Source organism: Geotrypetes seraphini, chromosome 1 (assembly GCF_902459505.1).
Source record: "Geotrypetes seraphini chromosome 1, aGeoSer1.1, whole genome shotgun sequence".
Lineage (NCBI taxonomy): Eukaryota > Metazoa > Chordata > Amphibia > Gymnophiona > Dermophiidae > Geotrypetes > Geotrypetes seraphini.
Genome location: NC_047084.1, coordinates 317,330,495 through 317,357,708, shown reverse-complemented (window position 1 = coordinate 317,357,708; position 27,214 = coordinate 317,330,495). Strand labels below are relative to the sequence as shown.

Sequence of the window (27,214 nt, the reverse complement as noted above, 5' to 3'; positions counted from 1 at the left end):
ATTTACAATTAAAAGAACCAGGGTAAAAACACTTAAATCATACCAGACCAAAACAAGACAGTCACTTACAAGAACAAAAAGGAAGGAGGGGAGAACTACAAATGAAATAGAAAAGTAACATTAAATAGGTAAACATGTAAGGGAGGGTTGAATGATAGCTTTAAAAAGGCTGGAAAAATTAATTAATTTGACAGATCTAATATTTGTCTCTTAATTTCAGCTCTCGAATGCGTCATTAAAAAGGAAACTTTTGAGCAAACTTTTGAATTTATCTAATCGTGTTTCTGCTCTAATAAAGGATGGCACATGGTTCCAAGTTTGCGGCGATGGATGTGTTTTTTATTTTTTGAGTGCAAATTACTCGTAACTCAAAATGCAGTTCAGTAGTCGACAAGCAAACACGCATTTCATCACCCGCCTTCTGCAGTCATTCTCTTTTTTTTTTTTTTCCCAAAATCCAAGTTCACAAAGATAAGAAGATCCAAACGGTAACAAAGCCTTGATTGCTCTGTTGCTCAAGTTAGTTTAACTAGTGCATAAAAAGTAAAAATAAAATTAAAATTACTTGCCATTAGTCTTCAAGGACCAATCACATCAAAGAATGATGCTTGTCTGAGTGGTGTCAGGTCAAAAGCGCGCCGGGACAAAGGCGCGAGCAGATAACTGAGCGCAGCACGGAGGCGCACACCAAAGAAAAAGACTGTTTTTAGGGGCTACGATGGGGGGTGTGGGGGGAACCCCCCCACTTTACTTAATACAGATCGTGCCGCGTTGTGGGGGCGTTTTTAGGGAAAAAGTTACGTTTTCACTAAAATGTGGGGGGTTACAACCCCCCAAACCCCCCGCAATGCCGCCGAGAAATGTATTAAGTAAAGTGGGGGGGGAGGCTCCTCAACAAAAACCCCCATCGCAGCCCCTAAAAACAGTCTTTTTTTTCGGCGCGCGCCTCCGTCTTGCACTCAGTTGTCGGCGCACGCCTTTGTCTTCCGCATTACTATCTATGAACCATCTGGGTGGTTGTGTCCTTACGCACCCAGATAGTCATAACATTGACAAGACTCTTCAATACATGAAGTACATGTCATCTATTCTAGTGTATAATTATGAAGGGAATTTTAAAAAATAAAGTAAAATTCTGGAATCTCATGTGCTACACCCGGAATCTCTTCAGAGCACACCACTGTGCCGTGGCACAGAGTCTGAGAGACACTGTGCTAAATACATCAAAGCCATTTTGTGTTGCACTTAGAAATATTGGACGCTGAGTATTATAGTGCTATTTAGATGGGTCTACCAACTTGCTGTGGCCATTACAAATAATTCATGGATGATTATAAGAGCCACTTGTTATAATCAGGTTCCTGAATTGTCAAAAGCCTTATACTGGCTCCTAATTCCATTTAGCATTCAATTTTTAAGTCTTTGTATTTATATTGAAGGCACAATAGGGAGTTACACCTGAATATTTACGACAATGCTTGATATTGCATCGCTCAAGAAAGACTTTCTTGTCGATATCTTTGTTGAAGCAGGCACAGTTAACTGACAAAACCATAGTTGGGTCTCTCATTAAATTCTTTCCCCGTTACTACCACTACTATTTATCACTTGTATAGCGCTGAAAGGCGTGTGCAGCGCTCAAGAGAAGATGGACAATTTAGACTTACAGAAGAAAGATAAAGCTTTGCCTATGAATCCAATGAGTAATTTATGAGGGGCCGCTGGAAAGACCTCGGCCCAATCAACAAAGCTAGGGGCAATCTCCATCGAGGGCTATATACTTAGTCCAGCGATTTTTTAAATTTTTTTGTTCTGTTGGAAAAATACGGAATGATAAAAGTGGAAAATCACTGGATTAAGGGCTCCTTCTACTACGGTGCGCTAGCGTTTTTAGCGCACACAGGAAATTATCACGCGCTACACCGCGTGCTACGCTTCTAGAACTAACACCAGCTCAATGCTGGTGTTAAGGTCTAGCGCACGCGGCAATGTAGCGTACACTATTCCACGCATTAAAGCCCTAGTACAACTTCGTAAAAGGAGCCCTAAGTGTACAGCACTCAGTGGAGATTGCCCCAACTTTGTTAGTTGGGCTGAGAACTTTTCAACGGCCCCTTGTATTGTGTTCTTTTGTTTTAGTCCACTTGCCTGCCTTTGATTGTATTTTGTGTTTATTATTAGAAATAAAAGTTAATACATAAAAAGAAAAGGAATTTCTTTCTACTGGACTAACAATACAGTCTGAGAAGATAGAATGTGCCAGAAGATCTTTTTCCGCTAATGACTCCTCTCCATCAGATATTACATGTGAAGCCCCATTTTGCATAGGACTTTGAGGGAGGAGTAGGGAGGTCCAGGTTGGGACATTCACAGGTCCCACAGTACGAGTTTTACAAAAAGTTGTCCCAAACACAAAACATTTGTGTAATGCGTATACGGATGCCAGCAAATGCACACATATTTGCCTGTTCATACAGCAGGAGCAGTGATTTCAAAAACCTAATTGCAGGGAAAAAAAGAGTGGTATCATTCAGCAGCTTCCAGTTATAAACATATGGGCCTCCTAGTGCATCTACATACATTCTGTATGTAATTCACCTTGCACTAGGCACCTTCCAATATCACTCTGGCACAGGGAAATGCCTATTGTATGTAAACATAGCTTGTCTTGAACCACTATTGAAAAGGATTGAGGTAAAACAGAAAAAATGCCACTATATAGATGAGACTATATAATAGTTCTTCAAGTGTGCACTAAGTGAGATACAGAATCCACTCACACAATTACAGTATATAATTATTAATAATAATAATTTTATGATTTGAAAGTCCTCAGTGTGAACTGCAGAAGTCCGATAAACGCCAAGCGTTCAATGCTTATCTCATGCAAGAGCCCAAGGCTCAATGCAGCACGCCATCATAGGATCTTCCTAGGTGCATAATTAATAATAGTGCAGAGAGTAAAAAGACACTCAAATAAGAATGTGAACAAATAAATAATAGAATGAGTGGAGACCAATCTCACAAGAGCTCCAACACTGCACAACCCGCTATCTTGTGCTGGGAAAAACTGCCAAAATACTGCCGTGTATGAGCTTTTCTCAATCGCTCCGGAAAAGAAAAATTTATGCAGCTCCCAGTTCTACTGAACTCGGTTTCAGGACCACCCCTTCATCAGGAACCTCTAAACTGCTGCTATGATAACTCCAAATTTTATGAAAGAGAAGAATTTTCAGCAGAGTGAAATTTGCACACTTAGCTGGCCATCTTTTTGACTGGCTTTGGAGAACTATCCTCCTTTCCCTCAGTTTGTGACAGAATGAACAAAATGGGTGATACTAATTTTAAAAAAGTATTTAATAAGATGGATAGAAAGATATCACCTTTTTTTTTTTTTATAAATCTTTATTGATTTTTTTTTTTTAAGTTCAATCATCTTTATTAACATTTTAAGATATAAACAATCAGGTAACAATGACCAATAACCAAAATCATCAGTATCAACAAGAGTACATGTTGTCGATCATTACCACACAAGAAGGTACAGTAGGAAACGTCCTACCAAAACAAGAACCACTGTGCAATACAATTACTTGAACATAAATATTTCATAAAATGCACTATTAAATACACAATTTATACATAAAACAATCATTTTCTCCCCCCTCCTCCCGATTATTAATACAAGAAGACAATTATGTGTTTACAATATGATAATTAAGTAATTTTAGATAAAGAAAATAGGCATAAAGAGGGAGAGCAACTGAATCAGCCGTCCATTCTCTAACGAGACAAGCTCTGCCCCCCACCTTTTTTATTTTTTATTAATTATACAAATGTTTTGCCCATGCAATAGGACCTTTTGGGGAGGCTCTATTCATCTGTCTGCCTATCTGTCTATTCACATAGGCGTAAAGACACATAAGCACGCACACTCAAAGACAAACATGCCTCATATAGTCCCTGACACCATAAAGAAAGACACTTTACCATATCTCTTCACACATAGTCCTAAGCATCCTTTTACTAATCTGCGGTAAAAAGTGACTTTAGTGTGCCCTTATGCGGGGTTTTCCCATGCGCTAAGGCCAGTTCTACTGTAGCCGGAAAATGGCCAACCTTCCATTTTCTGAATTAATGACCATATGTTGTCATTAGTGTGTGTCTGTTACCAAAATTTAGCATGTGAGCCCTCACCACCACCTTTCCTGTAGAGCTTGATTCTATAAATGATGCCTAAGTTAGGCGCCACTGGGAGCCCTAATCATGGACACCTAACTTAATTCCATGTGGAACTAAATTGTTTTTAATTGGTTTAAATGGCATGGTAATTGGCCACACCGTTAAAAACTGATTTAAAATTTATTTTAATGATCAGTTTAGGTTTCATATGGAATAACTATTGATGCCTAAGTCAAGGTGTCCTGTGACACCTAACGTTGCCTACCTGAAAACTAGGCATGGTTAGGGTGGAGAATAGGCGTGGTTGACTTAGACATTGCTAGGCAATGTAGTTAGGTGCTGGTAAATTAGGCCAAATAAAACCTGGCCTAATGTACTGGTGCCTACTACAGAGATGCCTAGTGATACGTAAGCATGCCTAGGTACAACTAAACTAAACTAAAGCTTAACTTTGTATACCGAGTCATCATTCTGAGAAGGCTCGACTCGGTTTACAGCAATTAAATAAACAGGGAATGATTTACAAATGATAAATAGAAGATAATAGCAAAATTTTCAAAAGAATTAATTTTCAAAATGTTTGGCAAATAGAGTACTTATTAAAGTTTTACGGAAAAATTGAAACAAACTGGAACTCCTTAAAAAAAAGGGGAGATCATTCTAGAGCTGAAAGAATTTCAAGACCAAAGATTGACTGAAGATCTTGACTCCTTTAATCCCTTTTTTAGAAGGAAGGGAGAGTTTAATTGTTGGATACCTCTTGCAAAGGAGAATCGGTAAATGTTCCAAAATAAAGGAATAAGAGGATTAAATATACCATGTAGAATTTTAAAAGAAATACAAGCGCATTTAAATTGAATGACAACTGCATGGACTGGAATCTAGAAGTTAGGGAAAAATGTTTGAGTACCTGAATAAGTTCATGTAAAATGTTATGAGTTCCCCTAGTAGAACAGTTTAGAAAAATAAATTTATTGAAAATGGAAACTCTTCATTAGTGAGTACCACATTTCTAGAAATACCTATTCTCTTAGAATTAGATTACCTCAAGTTCAGCAAAACGTAATAATAAAAAAAGAGCCCTAATCCTGCCCTTAGATGTAAAAAAAAAAAAAAGTCTGAAGGTGGCTCAGAATCATCAATAGTTTTGGAATAAACTAGGTAAAGCAGCAGGGGAAAAAAAAATCACTATGCCTCAACAGAAAACATAAAGATTTGTCCCCATTAGGATCAAGGAACAGATATGCAGAGTAATTAAGTCTACCTATGCTTAATTAACTTTCTTTAATACTCTTTAGGGCCTAATTCATTAAGGCTTTTAATCAGGTCCTAAACAGTCTTTAGACAGATTACAGACTATGATTTGTTTTTTTTCACCCTGAGCTGAAATTTGTTAATCCTTACAGTACAATTCATTTCCATAGAGCCTAGCGGACTCTGTAACTATCGGACATGACCGTTGTCAAGATTCCTCAGAAGATGAGCAGTCTCAGTGGACTCACATGTGTGAGTGATGAGACTGCTCCATGTGTATTCTCAAAGAATAACCAGTATTTTAAAGAAAGGTTTTCTACAGGAACAGTAGGTTGCCCCTGTGATCACTAGACTAGAGGAGTAGCCTAGTGGTTAGAGCTGTTGCCTCAGCACTCTGAGGTTGTAGGTTTGCTCCCAGCACTGTTCCTTGTGATCCCAGGCAAATCACTTAACCCTACGTTGCTCGAAGCACCATTGTTAATTTGTGAGCCTACTGGGACAGATAGGGAAAATACTTAGAGTATCTGACTACTATTCAATATAAACCACCTTGGATAAATCACTTCATAAAGGTGGTAAATAAATAACTGTCCTTAGTTTTAAGGAGGATCATCACCTTGCCCTCTGCCATTTTCTCTGTCTAAGCCTCCCAGTACACATTTTTCTACCTGTTCTTCACCTGTTTTTATGTAGTTTTGTTTTGGGATTGTTGGGGTTTTTTTTTTGCTTTCTTTCTTCTAGTAGTCCTAATTAAGAGTTTCAAATAATTTGTAACTTTTATTGTTATATTGCCACTGTATTATTTACATAGGGGTCGATTCTATAAAGGGCACCTAAACGTAGGTGCCATGTAGGCGGCTAACTTAATTGGCAAAGTGCCTTTAACAACCTCAATAATCAGTTTTTTAAAATCTTAATTGGGTGATAGGTGCCTATTGCAAAGTGCTTAGCGGTGCCTAATGCCTAGGTAGGTGTTTCTATGGGAGGAGTGTGAATTAGACACCGCTAAGCGCGATTCTCCAAAAACCTAGGTGCCTGAAACGTAGGCCTTTAAAACCCTCACCTACATTTCAGGTGCCTAAGTTTTTACATGACACCACTAGCGGTGATTCTGTAGATGGCACCTAAGGGTGATTGACACATGGCCGGTGCCATTTTTGTAGGCACTGGCTGATTTAGGCGCGGTTTATAGAATCAACCCCTTATTGATTTGTTTTGGCCAACTCAACCAATTAAGAGATGCACCCAATTAACCAGTTTATGTGAGCACACATTGCAAGATTCTGCTCAGCTGAGCCGGGCTGACTTACTCCATTTTTTTCTCTACACAAGTCATTGAGTGAATATTTTCAGAAAGGCAATAAATGAATCCAAATAAATAAACTGACCTTCAACTAAGCCAGCTGCTTCAAGAATCTTTCATGATATGGTTGCAAAATGTCCTTCCAGGAAGGGGTGGTGTTAGATCAGCTCAACCAAAACAACTGCCTAGGACCCTCATGATATAAGGGCTCCAAATTTGCCTGGAGCTGAAGAAGGCACAGCCTGCAAGTAGGATTTGAGACTTCTTCCCAACTGTCTGCCATTTCTCCAGGATCTTTATGATGACTGCTAATATAGGTACTAGGTCTGTGGGTGCCCAAGCATCCCCAATATTTTGGGGACATCCGACTGCAGGGCTGGTGTTATGGGTGAGAAAACAGGGCAGTTTCCCCTCAGTCCCATGACTCTAGGGGCCCCTCAAAGATTGGCATGTATTCTCCTTGTCTCCACCCTCGTCCAGTGTCCCCCTGGCCTTCCCAGTCTAACTTTGAAAAGTAATTATGGCTTGCAGAGGATCGCGGGTGCTGCAGTGATCCTAATAGGCTTCCTGTGGCCTCCGCTGCACTTTTCTTCTGCCACGGTATGTCCCAGTCCGAAGCAGGATGTTACGTCAGAAGAAGGGCAGGACTACGACACAGGAAATGTGCAGCAGAGGTCGCAGGCAACCTCTTAGGATCGCTGCAGTGCCCACAATCTTCTGCAGGCCATAATTACTTTTCAAAGTTAGACCGTGAAGGCCCGAGGGGACACCAGACAAAGGTGGAGACAAAAGGAAAACATGTTGGCCTTTGGGGAGTCCTTAGGGTTGCAGGACCGAGGGGAAACTGTCCTGTTTGCTCATCCCTAACACCAGCCCTGCGGGCACACAGTTCAACAGCATTGGGAATATACTGAGGGTTATTGGGAAATTTGGGGAGCAATTCTATAAAGATGTGCCTAAATGTAGGCGTGACTAAGAGGTACACTTGCCATCAATTCTATAACAACATTAAGGCATGCAGTAGGGTAGCCAGAAGTAAATGTTTGGATGTGTTCACACATTTTCTCCTCTATTAAACGCCAGCCTCTGTGATAAAAAAAATAGCTTGGCTGGCAGTAATCCCCAAGCCCCACCAGCTGAAGATGTCTTCCACCAGAACCCCCCTCCCAAAGGGCGGTCTGTGGTGTGCTTCCATCCACCAATGGAATTCATATGGATTAACTGAGGATGCATAGGAGGGGATGCAGGCATTGATTGATGGAAAGGCACTGCTAACTTCCGCAATGTTGACAAAACCCTGGGGCTTCTGCAGAGGATGTTTTCAGCTGGTGGGTCTTAGCACTACCTGCCAGCTACACCGAGTTGGACCTGAACCCAAAGTGAGTGGGCCTCTGCCCAACCAGGCCTATCTGTGGATACACTATCAGGCCTACCTAACCCATTACATAAAATAGTAGCGCCAAGCTGCTTCTGCATCCTGAAACTTAAGTACACGGCGTATGCCAGATGAATGGCAGGCATTCATAAAGGCGGTTAATAAATCCCAATAAATAAATAAGCTGGAGTGTCTTGGCATGCCTTGCAATGTGTGCGTTTCATAATATTCTATAAGGTGTGTGCATTGAAAAGCAGAATGCCCTTGACACATTCACCCTTGGCCCATTTGCTTTTACACACCATAGGACAAATTCTGTAATTGGGTGCCTAAAAAGATAGGCACCTATTGCATGGCAACCACACTTAGGCGCCCATTACAGAATCGTGCCCAACTAAAATGTAGGCCAGAGTTTTAAAAGCCTACATTATAGGCACCTAAGTACTTTAGAGAATCGTGCCTAATGATGCCTAAGTCCCTCTCCGCCCCTAAACATGCCTACATGTAAAGTCCAGTTATTTACATACCCTCCTGTCAAATTATGTAATTTTAAGATATTTTTAGAGAGAACTCTCGCTTTTCAGGCAGCTAAATTGAATACCTGGTTTGGCAAAATTATGCTAGAAGTTCCGTCTTACTATAATTTTAGAAAATTACTAGAAACACAACTATTTGATAAATTTGTAACTTAAGTGTTCTAATGCTAATGCTTTTAATCTATAGGCATCACGTATCTTCTAGAAATAGCTTTTCTTGTATTGTAAATCGGCTGGATGTTCAGCCTTATCTTGCTGTGAACCGCCTAGAACCTTTTACTGGTTTGGCGGTATACAAGAAATAAATAATTATTATTATTATTACTTTGGAGTTAGGTGTCTATCTTATGTAGAATTGTGCCTAAGAAGTTAGGTGCCCATCACCCAATTTACAGTTTCCAATTATGAGCTTATTAAAGTTCATAATTGAAGCCAATATGCTAATTAAGTTAGGTGCATAACATAGGCATCTATTTGGCACCTATCTTTAGGCGTCTTTTATAGAATTTTCCTCCATGTGACTAGCATGCCAATTTGTTTAGAACAGCACCTAGCACGTACGTTAATAATCGCCAATTACAGATGCCAGTACTGTGCGTATGTGCTTGTATTCTACTGCTACTAATTTCTATAGTGCTACTAGATGTATGTAGCACTGTATACATTATATTCATTCGAATATAAGAATAGCCTTACTGGGTCAGACCAATGGTCCATCAAGGAAGGAGGTTTTCGCTTCTGAAAGCTAGTTATAAAATGTTTTAAGTTAGTCCAATAAAATGTAACACCTTACTTTACATTTTTTTTTTTTAATTGTTGGTTAATTTGTAATGTTTGAAACGTCAGTTTTTGAAATTTGCATCCGCTGTCTCTGTACTGTATTTTGCTCAGTACAGATGGACATGTGTTGCTGTTTCTCTGGACTTTGCATTGTTACGCAGAGTCTGGCTTTCTTCAGGGTTAGGCTTAATTTTTGTCTATATATTTCTGTTTTTAGTTTGTGGTTACTTATTTTGTGAAGGTCTATCTATGTTCTGCCAGTGTCAAAGAGATCAGGTATTCTGTTAGCATTGAATGTTTGTGCAAGATCGATCTTACTGATCCAGCTTGGTTAGCTTTCCAGTGTTTATGGTGATTTTTCTTGAATAAGAGCTATTAGTGTGGTGTGGTTTTGGGTAGGTTTTGGAGGGCTCACTATACAATATTAGACTTAAGGTTATCCAGAATTCTGCAGTGAGATTGATTTATGGTCTGAAAAAATATGATCCTGTAGCTCAATTTTACAGAGAATTACATTGGTTGCCAGTGAAAGCACAGACTATTCTTAAGTTGGGTTGTTTATATTATAAAGTTCTATCTGGTGACGCTCCTTCCTACTTGATAGAATCATTATGTTTTATATCTTTAAAATTTTCTTGTAGTACTAAGGCCCTCCTGACTTTTCTATCGGTGAAAGGCTGTAAATTAAAAAGATATCACGATCAAATGCTTTCATATCAGGCTGCTATTTGGGATAAGGAGCTGAAATCTATAGTACTAATGTCTGTATCTTATCTACACTTTAGGAAACAACTCAAGACCTACTTATTCTCAAAGTTCTTGGACCCTTAGTTCCTTATTCTCATCTATTGTGTATTTCTAGCTAACCTTGTGTAAACTGCATAGAAATTAAAGGTAATGCGGTCTAGAAATGGATTTTATGTTATGTCTATGGTGAGATGTGTACCTTGGCCTTTTATGTGACATTCACTGCTGTGTCCCCTGAGGTGCCCACTGCTCTGCTGGGATATTCCAATGGCTTGTTTTAGTGCGTTTTTCTTTTGGATGTGGGCTGTGCGTTTTTGGTGTTTTTTTTTTAATGGCTCAAAAAGATAGATGCACTGAAGACAAACACATCTGAGTCTGACAAATGGCCATTTTCTACATAAAAAGATAAATGTTACCGGATGCTAGGGTCCACCTTTGGGATTAGCGCCCCAAAAAGGGATCTGGGTGCCACTGTAGACGATATGATGAAACCTTCTGTCCAATGTGCAGCGGCAGCCAAAAATGCAAAGAAGAAGCTCAATGGTGCGACCTTACCTGGAGTATTGTATTCAATTCTGGTCTCCTTATCTCAAGAAAGATATAGTGGCGCTAGAAAAGGTTCAAAGAAGAGCGACCAAGATGATAAAGAAGATGGAACTCCTCATGTATGAGGAAAGATTGGAAAGGTTAGAGCTCTTCAGCTTGGAAAAGAGAAGGCTGAGGGGAGATATGATTGAAGCCTACAAAATCCTGAGTGGAATAGAACGGGTACAAGTGAATTGATTTTTCACTCCGTCAAAAATTACAAAGACTAGGGGCACTCGATGAAATTGCAGGGAAATACTTCTAAAACCAATAGGAGGAAATATTTTTTCACTCAGAGAATAGCTAAGTTCTAGAACGCATTGTCAGAGGATGTGGTAAAGGCAGATAGCATAGCGGTTTTAAGAAAGGTTTGGACAAATTCCTGGAGGAAAAGTCCATATTCTGTTATTAAGACATGGGGAAGCCTCTGCTTGCATGGAATGTTGCTACTCTTTGGGTTTTGGCCAGGTACTAGTGACCTGGTTTGGCCACCGTGAGAATGGGCTACTGGGCTTGATGGACCATTGGTCTGACCTAGTAAGGCTATTTTTATGTTTTTATGTTCCAAATTCAGTGTTCCCGCTAAGCTGCGCTGGGGTGCGCTGGCGCACAAAATATTACCTCGCAGCGCACAAGTTTCTCGTCACAGCGCACACAGTGTAGAGCACAGTTCTTCAACCGCCGGTCCGCAAACAAAATCTTGCCGGTCCGCGAAGGATTCGGTCCCCGCCGCAACGAAAGGCCGGCGTCAGCTGACTTGCAACTTCCTGTTGCAGTCGCTGTGCCGGGACTCCTGCCTTCGCCGGGACTCCTGCCTTCCACCGCATTTGCCTCCTGCCTTGTCTCCGCACCTCCAGACCAGCAGCGGCAGCTGTGTATGCTTTTAACTTCGGCACAGAGCTGCCCCTAATCAATAGTTTAGCGCGGTTTCATAAGGCAGCCTCGGGGCCTTTGCTAGGCCGGCCCACATCGCATCATCGAAGCGGGCCGGCTATCAAAGGCCCCGAGGCTGCCTCATGAAACCGCGCTAAACTATTGATTAGGGGCAGCTCTGTGCCGAAGTTAAAAGCATACAGAGCTGCCGCTGCTGGTCTGAACTCTTGGGCCGCTGAAGGAGGGCAAAAAGCAGCTGTCCTGGAGGTTTCCCTTCCTCTCGCCTTTACAGGTTCCTTTTTTCCACCTTTTTTTTTTTCCTTCAAACGGCAACGGGCCCCAGCATCGACATCAATCAAGTAAGTTCCACTGTCAATCAAGCGGTTCTGCTCGGCCAAAGCTTCCCCTGTGACATGAGCCACCCTCAGGGGAAAGAAAGTGACCCACAAAGGTGAGGGGAAGGGGGGCAGATGATGGAAGTTGGGGGGGGAGAGAGAGAGAGAGAGAGAAGGGGCAGATGATGGAATGGAGGAGATGAGAGAGAGAGAGAAGGGGACAGATGATGGAAGTGAGAAGAAGGGAGAGAGAGCAGAAGGCAGATGGATGTCAGTTGAGAAGGGAGAGCAGATGCTGAATGGAAGTGGGGAAAGAACACATACTGGATGGAAGGAGGAGATAAATAAAGGGGGAAGAAAATAGTAAGATAATGGAGGGGTGAGGGAAAGGGGTGACAAGCTGTGTGTAGACACAGTGAAAAGAGGGAAACGGGACTAAATAGTAAGAAAGAATTTAATTTAGATGGAGGCAGAAAATAGAGAAGGAAGACCAGAGAAGAAAAGGGAAGAGAGAGCAGAGAATGATCAGATCTGAGTGGAGGAAATGAGAAGAGAGATATGCTAAAAACCACAGGGGGGAGGGAAGGATAGAGATGCCAGACCATGAGGGGAACAGAAGGAAGATGATGGATGCTAGACCAAATTGGGGGGTTGGGGGGGGGGGGCAGGAGGAGAGATGGCAGGGAAAGACAGACAGTGAATGGAAGGGGCAGATGCTGGACTGAAGAGACAGAGAAGGTTATCATGCTGCTGTACCGGGCCATGGTACGCCCTCACCTGGAGTACTGCGTCCAGCACTGGTACTTTAAGAAGGACACGGTACTACTCGAAAGGATCCAGAGAAGAGCAACTAAAATGGTTAAGGGGCTGGAGGAGTTGCCGTACAGCGAAAGATTAGAGAAACTGGGCCTCTTCTCCCTTGAGCAGAGGAGATTGAGAGGGGACATGATAGAAACATTCAAGGTACTGAAGGGAATAGACTTAGTAGCTAAGGCAGGGAGAACGAGAGGGCACTCTCTAAAGTTGAAAGGGGATAGATTCCATACAAACGTAAGGAAGTTCTGTGGTAGAAAGCAACATATTTATTTGGCTCATAACTTGCTGGCGCCCGATATTTTTAGCTCACAGTGAAAAAAGTTTGCTCACAACACCCGCCCGCTTAGAGGGAACACTGTTCACTACTGGATTTTTGTGCATGTTCCACAAAATGTCCAAACTCAGTTTTGGACATCATGTTGAAAATGCATCTCCACATATTCAACTTTAGGCAGGCTTTGGGGCTCTCTGTGGCATGGGACCCAACTATCTTGGTTACATCCCTCAAACTCTGGCCCATACTTGATAATTTTATGTAAAATAAGGTTTAAATGCAGGAGTTTATAAAATTACCCCTGTAGTTCTGCTAGCTTCACATTTCCAAATCTTTGTTAATAGTCATTCTCTTGAAACAGAATAGCTCTGTGAAAAAAAAACATTTGAGTAAGAAACATAGGAAAAGATTTTTAAATTATATAGATTTATACTTTTGTTATAAAATATTTAAATCATTATCTCAATACAGATTAATTGCCCCATTTCTGATCACTATAAAGCTAGAATAAAAAAACTTTCAGGAGATGTTTGCTGTAAAGCAATAATAACAATAATAATTTATTATCATCTTTTTATCTTTCAGATACACTTAAAGAGCAGCCTTGTGGATGGCCCCGGAGAAAACCAGATGGAACAGGATAGAATCAACCATGTTGAGGGCAATAGACTAAATCCATTCCTAACACTGCATCCTTCTCCCGTTTGCCAATCAGACACATTATCAGTGAAGCAACAGAATGGAAGCCCAGTAACAGAGAATGGTCATTTTCACCTCAATGGTGAAAAATGGAATAGCAACTATGGAATCTTTCAAATGAAAGTAAATCAGAAAAATTGCATTTATCCAAGCCTTACAAATGGAAAGACAGAGCATTCAAAGTGCACTCAAAATGGTGGAATAAAACGCATTGTCAGCGAACCATCACTGCTTGGGCTTCAGCGAAGCAAGAAGATCAGAACAGGTGAAGCAGCCAATGGAGGAACAAACGCCATAGCGAAAAAGTGTGATCAAATGAGCATCTTTAATTTGTGCAATGAGAAGAAAGCCGTGAGAGCTACAGAGCAGGGAAATGCATCTTTTAAGTTCACAAACTCTTCAAGATCTAACGGTGACAGAGCAGATTCTCCCCTTTTCCACACTCAGAATGAACTGGAGATGAAAAATGTTAATTGCCAGAGCAAAAGCACTGTCTTATGTCCTAAAAACAAGCCTGTGCCAATACCTAATGGTGCTACTGTTTCTACATCGTCCATGCAGAATTCACCCAGGGAACTCCTAGAAAAGACACTGTCTTATTATTTTCCGTATCACCGTTCTGTTGCAACACAGAAAAACACATCTCACGTAAAAGCCATTGACATTTGTACTGATGCTCTAAATGGGGTCTCTCCTGAGACGACCCAGAATTCCCATACCTCAGGACAGATTATTTCCCCACAGATTTCTAATTCAGAGCTGTCTCGGGTGCCAGCTGTGGTGCCCGCTGTGGTGCAGAGAAAGGGAAATGTCAGCAAAGAGCCTACAATGGCTAAATATTCACTTCAAATACATAACCAACAGGTACAGCAAGAAATTAATTCACAGGCCTTATCAGCAGGAAGTGACAACAGGCAAGAGAGTAAGGAGAAGGCTTTCTCTGGTGATCTTGCTAGAAATACTAGCAGTAACCCAAGGTCTCAGGTCAGTATTACTGCAGACTTTTCAGAAAAAGCAGAACCCAGCAGTTCTTTTTTCAAGCAGTTAGCATTTAACAAAGATTCTTGCACTTCAATAGAAATTAACAGCACTTTGGATACTGGGGTCAGGGAAAGACGACATTCCTCTCAAACCCAAAGCAATACGAATCATTTAAGGGCAAGAGGAAGCAAAGCAGGGAATCAAAGTGAACTAAAATCTCAGAGCCCAACTCTATCTCGGCACCTTCAAAATTCACTGCAGAGTTTCCCACAAGCATGGCAACAGAAGGGCAACAAACATCCCGCCTTAGAATCTCCCACCTTTTTAACGCAGAACTGCTCTGAAGAAATGAACCAGTCACCAGCTCATCATATTAAGGGTCCACAAATGAATGGGAGTGGCACACAGCTGTTTCGGCAATATCGGACTGTCCTGGAGCCAAAAGAACCCAAGAATCTCAAGGAGAATGAAAAGGACACGCCTTCCCCTCACAAAGCAAAGGACTTTAATCTGCAGACGCATCCTTACCCGAGCTCAAAAAAGATGAATTTGAGTTTCTGTCCCTCTTATCATAAACTCTCTACCCAGAAACCTAATGGAGCATCCCCGAAATCTGTTCTCCAGTTCTGTTCTAATGAAAATGAGCTGCTACAATTGCAATATCCTACTAAAAATCCCCTGGCATTGAAGGGTGTTCCAGCTGAGAAATTAGTAGAACAAGACCAAAGTCAGCAGTTGTATAAAACCGAAGTGGCACCTGAGCAGGATACAGCTAACCTGCAGCTGGCATTCCAAATGAGGTCTCCTCCAGAGTGTAGGGCAAAGCAAGAATCTCCAGTGCAGTCCCAAGGAGAGCTACAGAGCTCAAAGCGCTTTCTCACACACCCCAGGCTAGAGCAGCAAATGGAACAGGTTTGGGGCTCTCACCTAAAACAGCAGCTCCTAAACCCTGAAACAGTAGAGAATGAGCAATTCTCTCAGTCCCACACCTCATACCAGCCACTGAACAGAGACTCCACCAAGCCACAGCAAAACCAAGTGTCTCCGAGTGCCCACATAACCTCAAAGCAACAGGCACAACAAGCCTTCCAAGTTAAAAATATGCAGCATTTGGCACAGTTCGTTCCCCACTCCTCTAGCAATGGTCACCAACAAACTGATGGACAACCATTTAAGCAGATTAAAGTAGAAAACCACATAAAAACTGAAAATCCGTATCCAAAAGCCAAAAAATTTCGGTCACATATGCCCCAAGAGGGAATAGATACGGCAGAGGGGTTAAGCAGCAAAAACTCCCATCACAACCACCTCCACCCAAATAATCTTCAGCACTCTTGTCCAAAACAAGTCCTTTTGGCTCCTGAGAAACAAGAAAAGCTCTCAAACCATCTCCTATTTTCATTACTCAAGTCAAAAGACTTGCAGAATGGGCAGGACCACTCAAACAGTTTGTCCACGAAGCAAGATTCCCCTCCACCCTACCCTATGCAGGAGCGGCAAGTCAGCCTGGCTGCTGCTTTAAAACCACCACTCCAACACATTCAAGGATACAACAACCTGAACCAAGCTACTGCCCCTCAGCAGCCTGCAAAGAGCCCACAAAGCTACTTACCCCAGAGCCAACAGATACCTCAACTTGCACAGGATCAGAGGGGAAGCCATCTTCCATCTCATCTCCAAAACCCAGAGGATTCTGTTCAAAAGCATGCACAACTTAGATGGCATTTGTTACATAAGCTTGATCAGCAGAAATCTGAGGGCTCCAACAGATTGCAAGTGCCTATCAAAGTTGAAAGCAGCTCCCAGCCAAATGCCTGCATGCCTCCACCGACAGGACAGCTGGAAAACAAAGCATGGAAGCAGCCAATTAAGCATGAGAGCCAGCATTATGGTTGTGAGGACGCACAGCCACAGAGTATCCTTCAGACGATGGAGCAGCAGCTGAAACAATTTCTTGTGAAATCACCATTTGACCACCACATTCTTAATATCAAATCACCCAAGCATGTGAAAGTCGAAACCTCGGGCCCTGTCACCGTTTTATCTACACACACCAGTGCTGCAGAACTGGACCACCCTATGCCCACATTAGAGCAGCCAACAGTCCCTTCCGTGGAGAAAACACCCACAAAGAGAACAGCAGGGTCTATTCTTAATCATTTTTTAGAGTCACCCTCCAAACTACTGGATACACCCGTAAAGAACCTGCTGGATACACCCTTAAAGACACAGTATGAGTTCCCAGCATGCAGTTGCGTGGGTAAGTAAAATACGGGCTAGTGGACCTTGAGCTGCTGTTTTGGGGGGGGGGAATCTTACAGGTCACTTTCCAAAGGCTCAGGCTTCAAATTTTGGAAAATAAATTGCCCATTTTAAGAATCGGCAGAGCTGAATTTCTAAATATAGATACTATTTTCCCCTTAGGTTCCTAACTGTAGACCAGTGGTTCCAACCCTGGCCTGGGGGACCCTCAGCCGGTCAAGTTTTTAAGCTATCTCTAATGAATATGCATATACAGGTATTACAATATAGGTTACAATTAATCCAACTGCCTCCCGAGGGTAATTTAATACATATAATATAACGAGACAGGGAACATAAGAACATAAGAATTGCCGCTGTTGGGTCAGACCAGCGGTCCATCATGCCCAGCAGTCCACTCATGCGGCAGCCCTCTGGTCAAAGACCAGTGCCCTAACTGAGACTAGCCCTACCAGCGCACGTTCTTGTTCAGCAGGAACTTGTCTAACTTTGTCTTGAATCCCTGGAGGGTGTTTTCCCCTATGACAGCCTCCGGAAGAGCGTTCCAGTTTCCCACCACTCTCTTGGTGAAGAAGAACTCCCTTACATTTGTACTGATCCTATCTCCTTTCAACTTTAGAGAGTGCCCTCTCATTCTCCCTACCCTGGAGAGGGTGAACAACCTGTCCTTGTCTACTAAGTCTATCCCCTTCAGTACCTTGAATGTTTCGATCACGTCCCCTCTCAATCTCCTCTGTTTGAGGGAGAAGAGGCCCTGTTTCTCTAATCTTTCACTCTATGTCAGCACCTCCAACCCCTTAATCATTTTGGTCGCTCTTCTCTGGACCCTTTTGAGTAGTACCATGTCCTTCTTCATGTACGGCAACCAGTGCTGTACACAGTACTCCAGGTGAGGGCACACCATGGCCCAGTACAGCGTCATGATAACCTTCTCCGATCTGTTCGTGATCCCCTTCTTTATCATTCCTAGCATTCTGTTTGCCCTTTTCGCCTCCACCACACATTGCGCAGACGGCTTCATCGACTTGTCGATCAGAACTCCCAAGTCCCTTTGCTGAGAGGTCTCTCCAAGTACTGCCCTGGACATCCTGTATTCGTGAATGAGTTTTTTGTTACCTACATGCATCACTTTACACTTATCCATGTTGAATCTCATCTGCCATGTCAAGCCTGATTATGTCACGTTGCAAATCTTCACAGTCCCCCTGCGTCTTCACTACTCTGAATAACTTCGTATCGTCCACAAATTTAATCACATCGCTCGTTGTACCTATGTCCAGATCATTTATAAAGATATTGAAGAGTACGGGTCCAAGCACCGAACCTTGCGGCACCCCACTGGTGACGGTCTTCCAGTCCAAGTATTCTCAATTTACCCCCACTCTCTGTTTCCTATGCTCCAGCCAGTTTTTAATCCACGTGAGTATTTCATTCTCGATTCCATGGCTCGCAATTTTCCGAAGTAGTCGTTCATGCGGAACCTTGTCAAATGCCTTCTGAAAGTCCAGATTTACAATGTCGACCGGGTCGCCCTTGTCTATCTGCCTGTTTACTCCCTCGAAGAAGTGCAGCAAGTTTGTCAGACAAGATCTGCCTTTGGTGAAACCATGCTGGCTGGTCCTCATCAGACCGTGTCTGTCAAGGTGATCAATGATGCGGTCCTTTATCAGCGCCTCTACCATCTGTCCCGGTACCAATGTCAGACTCACCGGTCTGTAGTTTCCCGGGTCTCCCCTCAAACCTTTTTTGAAGATCGGTGTAACATTCGCCACCTTTCAGTCCTCTGGAATCTTTCCCGATTTGATCGACAGATTGGCTATTAGTTGAAGCAGCTATGGTCCCTTTTAGTTCCTTGATGACCCTTGGATGGATGCCATCCGGTCCCGGGGATTTATCGCTCTTAAGCCTATCAATCTGCCTGCATACCTCTTCTAGACTGATCGTTAACCCTGTCAGTTTCCCGTTTTCACTTCCAGCATATAGTCTGATGGGTTCCGGTATGCTGTGTATGTCCTCTTCGGTAAAAACAGATGCCAAAAATGTATTCAGTCTGTCGGCGATTGCTTTGGCCTCCTTTAGCGCTCCCTTTGGTCATCCAATGGTTCCACCGCTTCCTTCATCATTTTATACAATAAATAAAATAAATGGATCCAAATTACATTTGCAATTAATAAAATCTATCTAAACCACCTGAACAGTGGTTTAGCGGTAGAAAACCTGAAGCTTGTTTAAAAAAAAAATAGCTTGGCTTACAGCAATCCTCAAGCCCTACCAACTGAAGATGTCTTCCACCAGAACCCTCCCCCCCTTTACCGCTAAACCACTGTTCAGGTTGTTTAGATAGATTTTATTAATTGCAAATGTAATTTGGATCCATTTATTTTATTTATTGTGTAAAATGATGTTATAATTAAAGTTATATTAAAGATATTTTATTGATGTAAAACCCCTGTCTCATTATATTATATGTAATGAATATGCATGAGACATATTTGCATGCCAGTTTCTTCTACTATATGCAAATCTCTCTCCTGCATATTCATTAGGAATATCCTGAAACCCTGACTGACTGGGGGTCCCTCAGGACAGGGTTAAGAACCACTGCTGTTATAAAGTGGGTGTGGCCTGGGGCATGGTCAGATCTGGGAAGGACATTGGTCAGCTAGTACTGATTTTCAATATCAGTCTTATCACTGCCAGAGCAACTCTAGGTATAGTTATACCTGTTGCACACTGCCTTGGGCGAATCTTTTCATAAAGATACTTACTAAATTATTATAAATAAATATTTCAGGCTGCCCAGGTACTCTCATGGCACTGAAAAGTTGAGCCAGAGGCAGAATATAAATTAACTGTAAACTGGAACATCCAGCCTGTCAATGCCTCCCTCCCAATGGTTGCAAAAGTGATGTCAGAGGGCAGGCTGTCCTCCCCCTGCTGAATGTAAAAAATGAGGACTGTAGCTTGTCAAAAGTGAAGCCAAGGGGCAACAGCCTCCCATGCCCCTCTCTGACTGCCCTCTTCCTCCATTTGCTTTCTAGCCTCAATATAAGGACGATACACACTTAACTTTCTCCTGGCTTGAGGACATAAGACTAGAAGCAGTGGGGCACCTATCTCCAGGTCCTTCCCCAAGCTCTCTAATTTCCAAATATAGGGTAAGGGAGTGTGAGTAGCTATCTGCATAGGCGGTCGGTGACTCAGATTTATGAGGAGGCTAAAGTGGGGCAGGGCTAGGGTGAGACAGAGGTGGAGCTAAGACCAGTTAAAGTCCTTATGGTGGTGATACCTGCGTCAGCAGTAAAGAGACTGTGGGGGCACTTTTCAACACAGCTGCCTCTCCCATCTAGTACCTCTGTCACTGATGTACACACTAAACACACTTCAGGGAATTATGTGACAAAAATTCAAAATAATGCACCAAAATAATACAACATATTAAACAGAACAATATTTACAGTACAGACAGTCCCCAGGTTACAGACGCCCGACTTAAGTATGAGTCATACTTAAGAACGCTGTTGTGGCTTCATTTGATTTCACTGAACAGTATTTCTATTGGCATAGACTCCTACACTTCTCCTGTAGCAGATTCAGGAATGATGCATGGTCACATTAAGAACAGTTTTGTGGTTGTGCATGCTATACCTTAGAGCAGGGATTTCAAAGTCCCTCCTTGAGGGCTGCAATCCAGTCGGATTTTCAGGATTTCCCAATGAATATGCATGAGATCTATGTGGATGCACTGCTTTCAATGCATATTCATTGGGGAAATCTTGAAAACCCGACTGGATTGCGGCCCTCAAGGAGGGACTTTGAAATCCCTGCCTTAGAGGGAATGCTAGGGACAGTTGGCCCTTTTGTCAGCTGGGAGCAGAGGTAAGCAACAAGAACCTTAAAATCTACAAGTTTTGAGTTACATACAGAACATACCGACTTAAGAACAGCTTTAAAATCGTAACTCATTCTTAACCCAGGGACTGCCTTTATTCTGGAAATATACTTTAAACACCTGGCTGCCAACCAGCCCTAATTCCACAGTCCAGCATCTTCCCATCAGCGCACCATAGTAAAAGGAGCCCTAAATTCAAAATTAATAACTAAAAATTCAACTAAATAGAAAATAAGGGGATACATTTTCTTTGGTTTACTTTAACACACTTTTTGACTAGCTTTCTAGTTCTAGTTCTAGTTCTAGCTCTAGCTTTCTAGTTCTAGTTCAATCATCTTTATTGAAAATTTTATAATATACAGAACAATAGGGCTACAATGACCAATACATGACTAAGCAAATAGTAGCAAAAGATATACATTTGGTCTATCATTGCCACAGAAAAAAGCCAGGGTAGGAAACATCCTACCAAAACCATAAGCAACGAAACCAGGAAAACTGGTCAGACGTGTAAGACGCAGTATATTGACAAAGGCCAAGGCCCCCTTCCTCAGAAGGCAGAGCTTACAGTAGGGGTAAGCAATTCCGGTCCTCGAGAGACACAGACAGGTCAGGTTTTCAGGATATCCACAATAAATATGCATGAGATAGATTTGCATCTCAAGGAGGTAGTGCATGCAAATCCATCTCATACATATTCATTATGGATATCCTGAAAACCTGACCTGTCTGTGTCTCTCGAGGACTGGAATTGCTTACCCCTACTGTAAGCTCTGCCTTAACTGCACAAGCCTCAGACACATGATTTTAAAGTGTTTGAAACGTGTGCAGATGAGGACGGAGCTTGCAGGAATGGGGCAAGGGCAGGGAACGAACTCACCAGGATAGGACGGAAAAATGAGTTCCCACGGGGATGGGGAAAAATTTATCTCCGTGTCATTCTCTAACACACAGGTGTCAAAGTCGGTCCTCGAGGGCCAGAATCCAGTCGGGTTTTCAGGATTTCCCCAATGAATCTGCATGAGATCTATTTGCATGCACTGCTTTCAATGCATATTCATTGGGGAAATCCAGAAAACCCGACTGGATTCCGGCCCTCGAGGAGGGACTAACACGTGCGTGTTTTGGCTCTGCGACCTGCTTCAGGAGTCTGAATGATATTAATATGAAAGAAATTGGAGATTGTTTTAGAAGGCAATAATCAGTTGACAATGTCCTTGATAATGAGAAAAACTTAAGTATCACTTTCGGTTTAGCGTGTCCAGCAGCAGCTGTCAAACCCGAGTTACAAGAACGCATGCACTTTTCATTTAAGTTTTCCCATTATCAAGGACATTGTTTGAGAAGGCAATAATCAGCTGACAATCTCCAATTTCTTTCACAATTAATATCATTCAGGCTTCTGAAGAAGGCCACAGGGCCGAAACACCTAAGTGTCGAGTCTAAATAGTTATAATAAAGAAATTGAGCACCTAAGGTTGCCTTCACTGTTTTTCTCACTGTAATAATTGTATCATTCCAGAAAGCACTTCCTTCTATGGTTCCTAAGATATATATATGTAGTCGATTTTTCAAAGCGATTTAGCTGGGAAAGAGTGAGACTCCTGTCCACGTGGGATCTCATAGGGCGAGGAGGAGACAGTGGATGCTGCGGGTGGGCAGACTGGATGGGCTATTTGACCTTTACCTGCCATCATGTTTCTATGTTTAAATCGTGTTAGGTAACACAGAAGTCGATATTCAGCAGCACTTAACTGAATATCGCCTTTGACTGAATATCGCCTTTGAGGTCTGAGTCATTTTCATGTTAGTGCTGGGGTTGAAGAGGAGTCAGGAATTATGCAGGCACTGGCAATGTAGTGTTGGTGCCCTTAGAGCTACCTAGGCATATTTATAGAACATTGATTTAACATTTTTATCCCATGCAAAAAGAAAACGTTTGCTTTGAAAGCAAAGCTGAAGTCCAGTTTTTCCAGTGCTGCTGTCTACCGTTAATATTTACTGAAGATAAGTATTAAAATCTCATTGTTTTGAAAAAAAAAAAAGAGCTACCTAGGCATGCAGGACCACATTAAAAAACAATCCTAACTATGCTTGGTTAGCTATGTGGATATGGCACTGAATATCGGCTGTAGCTGCATAACCTCCGGGTGTCACCAAGAACCTGGATATTCAGTGCCAGTTCTAAGATAGATACAGAATATGCAGGTACATTAGCCATAGGCTGTCAGCGTTTACAGAAACACCGATCGCTGCTGGCTTACTAATGGCTAGAACAGTGGGTCTCAACCCTGTCCTGGAGGACCACCAGCCAGTCAGATTTTCAGGATAGCCCTAATGAATATGCATGGAGCAGATTTGCATGCCTGCCACCTCCATTATATGCAAATCTCTCTCATGCATATTCATTAGGGTTATCCCAGAAACCCAACTGGCTGATGGGACAGGGTGTTGGAAATGGGTTGTCGTTTTTTTTTTTTACATCAAGCCTCTTTCTCTCTTCCACATTTCTTTGGTCTCTGGCTGCATCTCATGGACCTTGAGGATCCTCTCCCTCTCTCCACCTGATTCACAGAACATTTGCTCAGCTTGCACCCATGTATTATCAGTTCTCTTGCACAGGAGGACAGGTGTCTGGGCAAGAGATCTGAAATCGAGCTATTGTTTCAATGTACCACTTTGTTGTAGTCTGCAAAATAGTTTTGCAGACAGTTTCTGTCGTGCATGCACTGTGAAAAATTTCTCTGGGCAACATTACTGGATTGTTAGGTTAAAAGCCTAAGCATGTAAATTTCAAATTGAAAAATGAAGTGCTAATGTAATTAATTTTCATTATTTTAACAGAGCAAATCATTGAAAAAGATGAAGGTCCCTATTATACCCATTTAGGAGCTGGGCCTAATGTGGCTGCTATTAGAGAAATCATGGAGGAAAGGTAATTAACAGAAAATTGCATGGAACAGATTAACATTTATCCTTTTGGAGTATCTGGGTTGCTCAACCTTCCCAGATGAAGACGTAAACAATTGCAAATCAATTCCCTTGTAGCGCCAGCATGACACACTGTGCTGGGCATCCAAAGAAATCATAGTATTTGACAGAGCTAATTACCTGCTGCCTGATAGAAGTTTGGATGTTCGGAAAGGAGCCAACTATTCCAGGCGAGAGCAAGCACTGCCAAGCCAGCCCACCCACCAAGGAGACTGGCGATCAGTGCAAAGGCTGACTTTCTCAGCTGGAAAAAACTGTGCCAAGGACAAAAATAGGAAACTAAAGTCATCCAAACAGAAAAACTGATTCATCTGTGTAGGGTACATGTTTGACTTCTCTATGAGAAAAGGCTAAAGTGACTAGGGATTTTCAGCTTGGAGAAGAGACAGCTCAGGGGTGATATGATAGCGGTCTATAAAATACAGAGTGGAATGGGAAGAGTAGATGTGAATCGCATATTTACTCTTTCCAAATATACTAGGACTAGGGGGCATACAATGAAGTTACTAAGTAATAGATTTAAAACAAACCGTAGAAAATATTTATTCACACAACATGTAATTAAACGCTGGAATTCGTTGTCGGAGAATGTGGTGAAATCAGTTAGCTTAGCAGGGTTTAAAAAAGGTTTTGATAAATTCCTTAAAAGGAAATCCATAGGCCATTATTGAGATGGCTTTGGGAAATCCACTGCTTATTCTTAGGATAAGCAGTATAAAATCTGTTTTATGTATTACTTGGGATCTAGCTAGGTACTTGGGACCTGGGTTGGCCAATGTTGGAAACAGGATATTGGGTTTGATGGACCTTCGGTCTGTCCCAGTATGAAAATCTGTATGTTCTTATCTATTAGCCTATGTATCTGTACAAATATCTACTTTATATCTATCTCTATATCTATATCAATACCATTGCTGCATAGGTGGCAATTCTGTAAAATCTATGAGCCATTCGTGCATGCAAAATCAACATTGGGCTACCAAAAAGCCAGGAACATGGTCAGAGGTATTTTAAATCAGGAAAACATAGGAGTAGAACAATTGTTAGCGCAGCAGCCTGAGAACCAAGGTATTTGGGTTCAATTCCCACTGCAGCTCCTTGTGATTCTGGGGAAGTCACTTAACCCTCCTTTGCCCCAGGTACAAAATAAGGATCTGTACTGTATATAATAGGTAAACCAGTTTGATTTTAACCACAAATCCCATCCCCTTTTCCTTTTTTTTTTTTTAAAGTGTGTCGCATACATGCAAAATGCCCTGTAAGGAGGCATTTTTGTGGTAAAATAGTGTCTCTCAAACTGTGTGGCCCAAAGAGATTCCAGATCTGCTACGAGAGATTCCAGAATTTTACTTTATTTTTAAAAATTCCCTTCATAAATATACACTAGAATAGATGACATGTATGTCACGTATGCATGAGTCTGTCAATATTATGAGCATTCTTTGATGTGATTGGTCCTTGAAAACTAATGGCAAGTAGTTTTATTTTTATGCAGTAGTTATTCTAACTTGAGCAACAAAGCAATCAAGGCTTTGCTACCGTTTGGATATTCTTATCTTTGCAAACTTGGATTTTCAGCTCTGACAGAAATTAAATCGAAAAAAAAAAAGAGAACGACTTCAGATGGTGGATGATGAAATGCGTGTTTGTTGACTCTAGAGCTAAGTTTTGAGTTAATTTGCACATCCATTACATTGATTTAACAGTTCTAGTCTCTCTACTTTAGTTTCACTGTTGTTACAATTACCCATACATAGCTTAAAGAACTTTAAATAAATAACTCTCAAATTTAATTTTTTGTTGGTTTTGCAATTTTATAATTGCAATTATAATGTGCCGTGAAAAACATTTGCTCCGTTTAGTGTGCCGGAACTAAAAATGTTTCAGAGACACTGTGATAAAGAGTGGGTGTGCACTGAGCAGCACAAGCAACCAAGTGTGGAGGATATATTCTATAAACAACAAGGGGCTCATAATCGAAACAGAAGTACGTCTAAAATCCCGCCTAAATCGGCACTTGGACGATCAAAAAGACAGGTCGTCCAAGTGCTGATAATCATAACAGGTTTTAGACGTATCTAAAAACAGCTTAGGCATTTTCAGTGCCACTGTACGCCTAGAGCTGAAAGGGGGGTTTTAGGAGGAGTGGTGAGGGTGGGATTTGGGCGGGATGTGGGCTGACCTAGACTTAGTTGTACTGCAAGTATAGCTGAAAGTTTAACGAGACTGCCTAGATGGAATTTGTACGTAGTGACTTAGGTGATCTAAAAACAGGGCTAAGTGGCCAGAAGTTATCTAAAGTGACCAGATAACCACTGCAGACACAAAGTACAGACTCACACACACACACACACACACCCCCCCATAAGCCACTCTATCTACTGCATTCATGGTGAAACATGCACCCCGAAAACTTCCCAAAACCCTATTGTATTGCTATATAGGTGCCACCTGCAGCCATAAGAGTTATTGGGGTGGTAGACATGTGGGTCTAGTAGGTTTTGGGGGTGTTTTGGGGAGCTCAACATGACCTATAAAGGAGTTGTGAGATGTTTATGTGGCATCCTTTTGTGAAGTCCGCAGCAGTGCTCTGTAAAGTGCCCCAGAGAGTTGCCACATCTGGATGTCCAGTCCATTACTTTGCTGACCCCACCCATGTCCAAAAGGTCTTGTTATAGGCGTTTTTAACTTGGACAAATTTTTGGACGACAATGGGGTATAAAAACAGACGACTTAGTGGTCTGGATGATCAAACGGCTGGCTGTAGGAGTAGATGAGTCTCGCAAAAAAAATATATTTTGGACGTATTTTTCGAGAATGGACTTTTGATATGTCCAACTTTGGGTGGCTTGTGACTTGGGCCCAAAACAGACTTAGGCATATTTTTTGATTATGCCCCTCCACATGCCCAAGTGTACACCTCCTATAGATAACAACTCAATGGCAGAGAAGATCTCTCTTTTGGCATGGAGAATTCTTTGGTGGTGTCTCAGTGGTTAAGCCTCACTCTTCCTCTAAGTAGTTGTACCTTTATGCTCTCACCTAACTCTCAATTGCCCAATTAAATCTTACTCTGCTCCATTTAGTCCTATTATTCCAAAAATGAGCCAACTTTTGAAAATGATTAGGGGTGCTCAACTCATAACTCACAACAAATTTCCCCTCACCCAGCAAAAAAGGAAAAACAAAATACATCTGGTAGCAAATGGTAGTGAGGACCAGCCCGTATCTAAATGTCAAGAGCAGGGGCAGGGAATGTGGACAAATCAAAATCTAGAGTCCAGCCACTCTCTCCTTCCCATCCATTATGTCAACATCATACCTGCATT

The 27,214-nt window shown here is 41.9% G+C and overlaps 1 protein-coding gene across 2 annotated transcripts in view; it reads left to right on the top strand.

The window, feature by feature from the left end:
* TET2 (tet methylcytosine dioxygenase 2) overlaps positions 1–27,214 on the top strand; it is a 202,318-nt gene that overhangs the window by 87,330 nt on the left and 87,774 nt on the right. For both annotated transcript variants that reach the window (XM_033956759.1, XM_033956768.1), the window contains exons 2-3: positions 13,646–17,000; positions 23,739–23,829. In XM_033956759.1, the coding sequence (XP_033812650.1) occupies positions 13,691–17,000; positions 23,739–23,829 (3,401 nt within the window). In that variant the 5' untranslated portion in view covers positions 13,646–13,690. The remainder of the gene's footprint in view (positions 1–13,645; positions 17,001–23,738; positions 23,830–27,214) is intronic.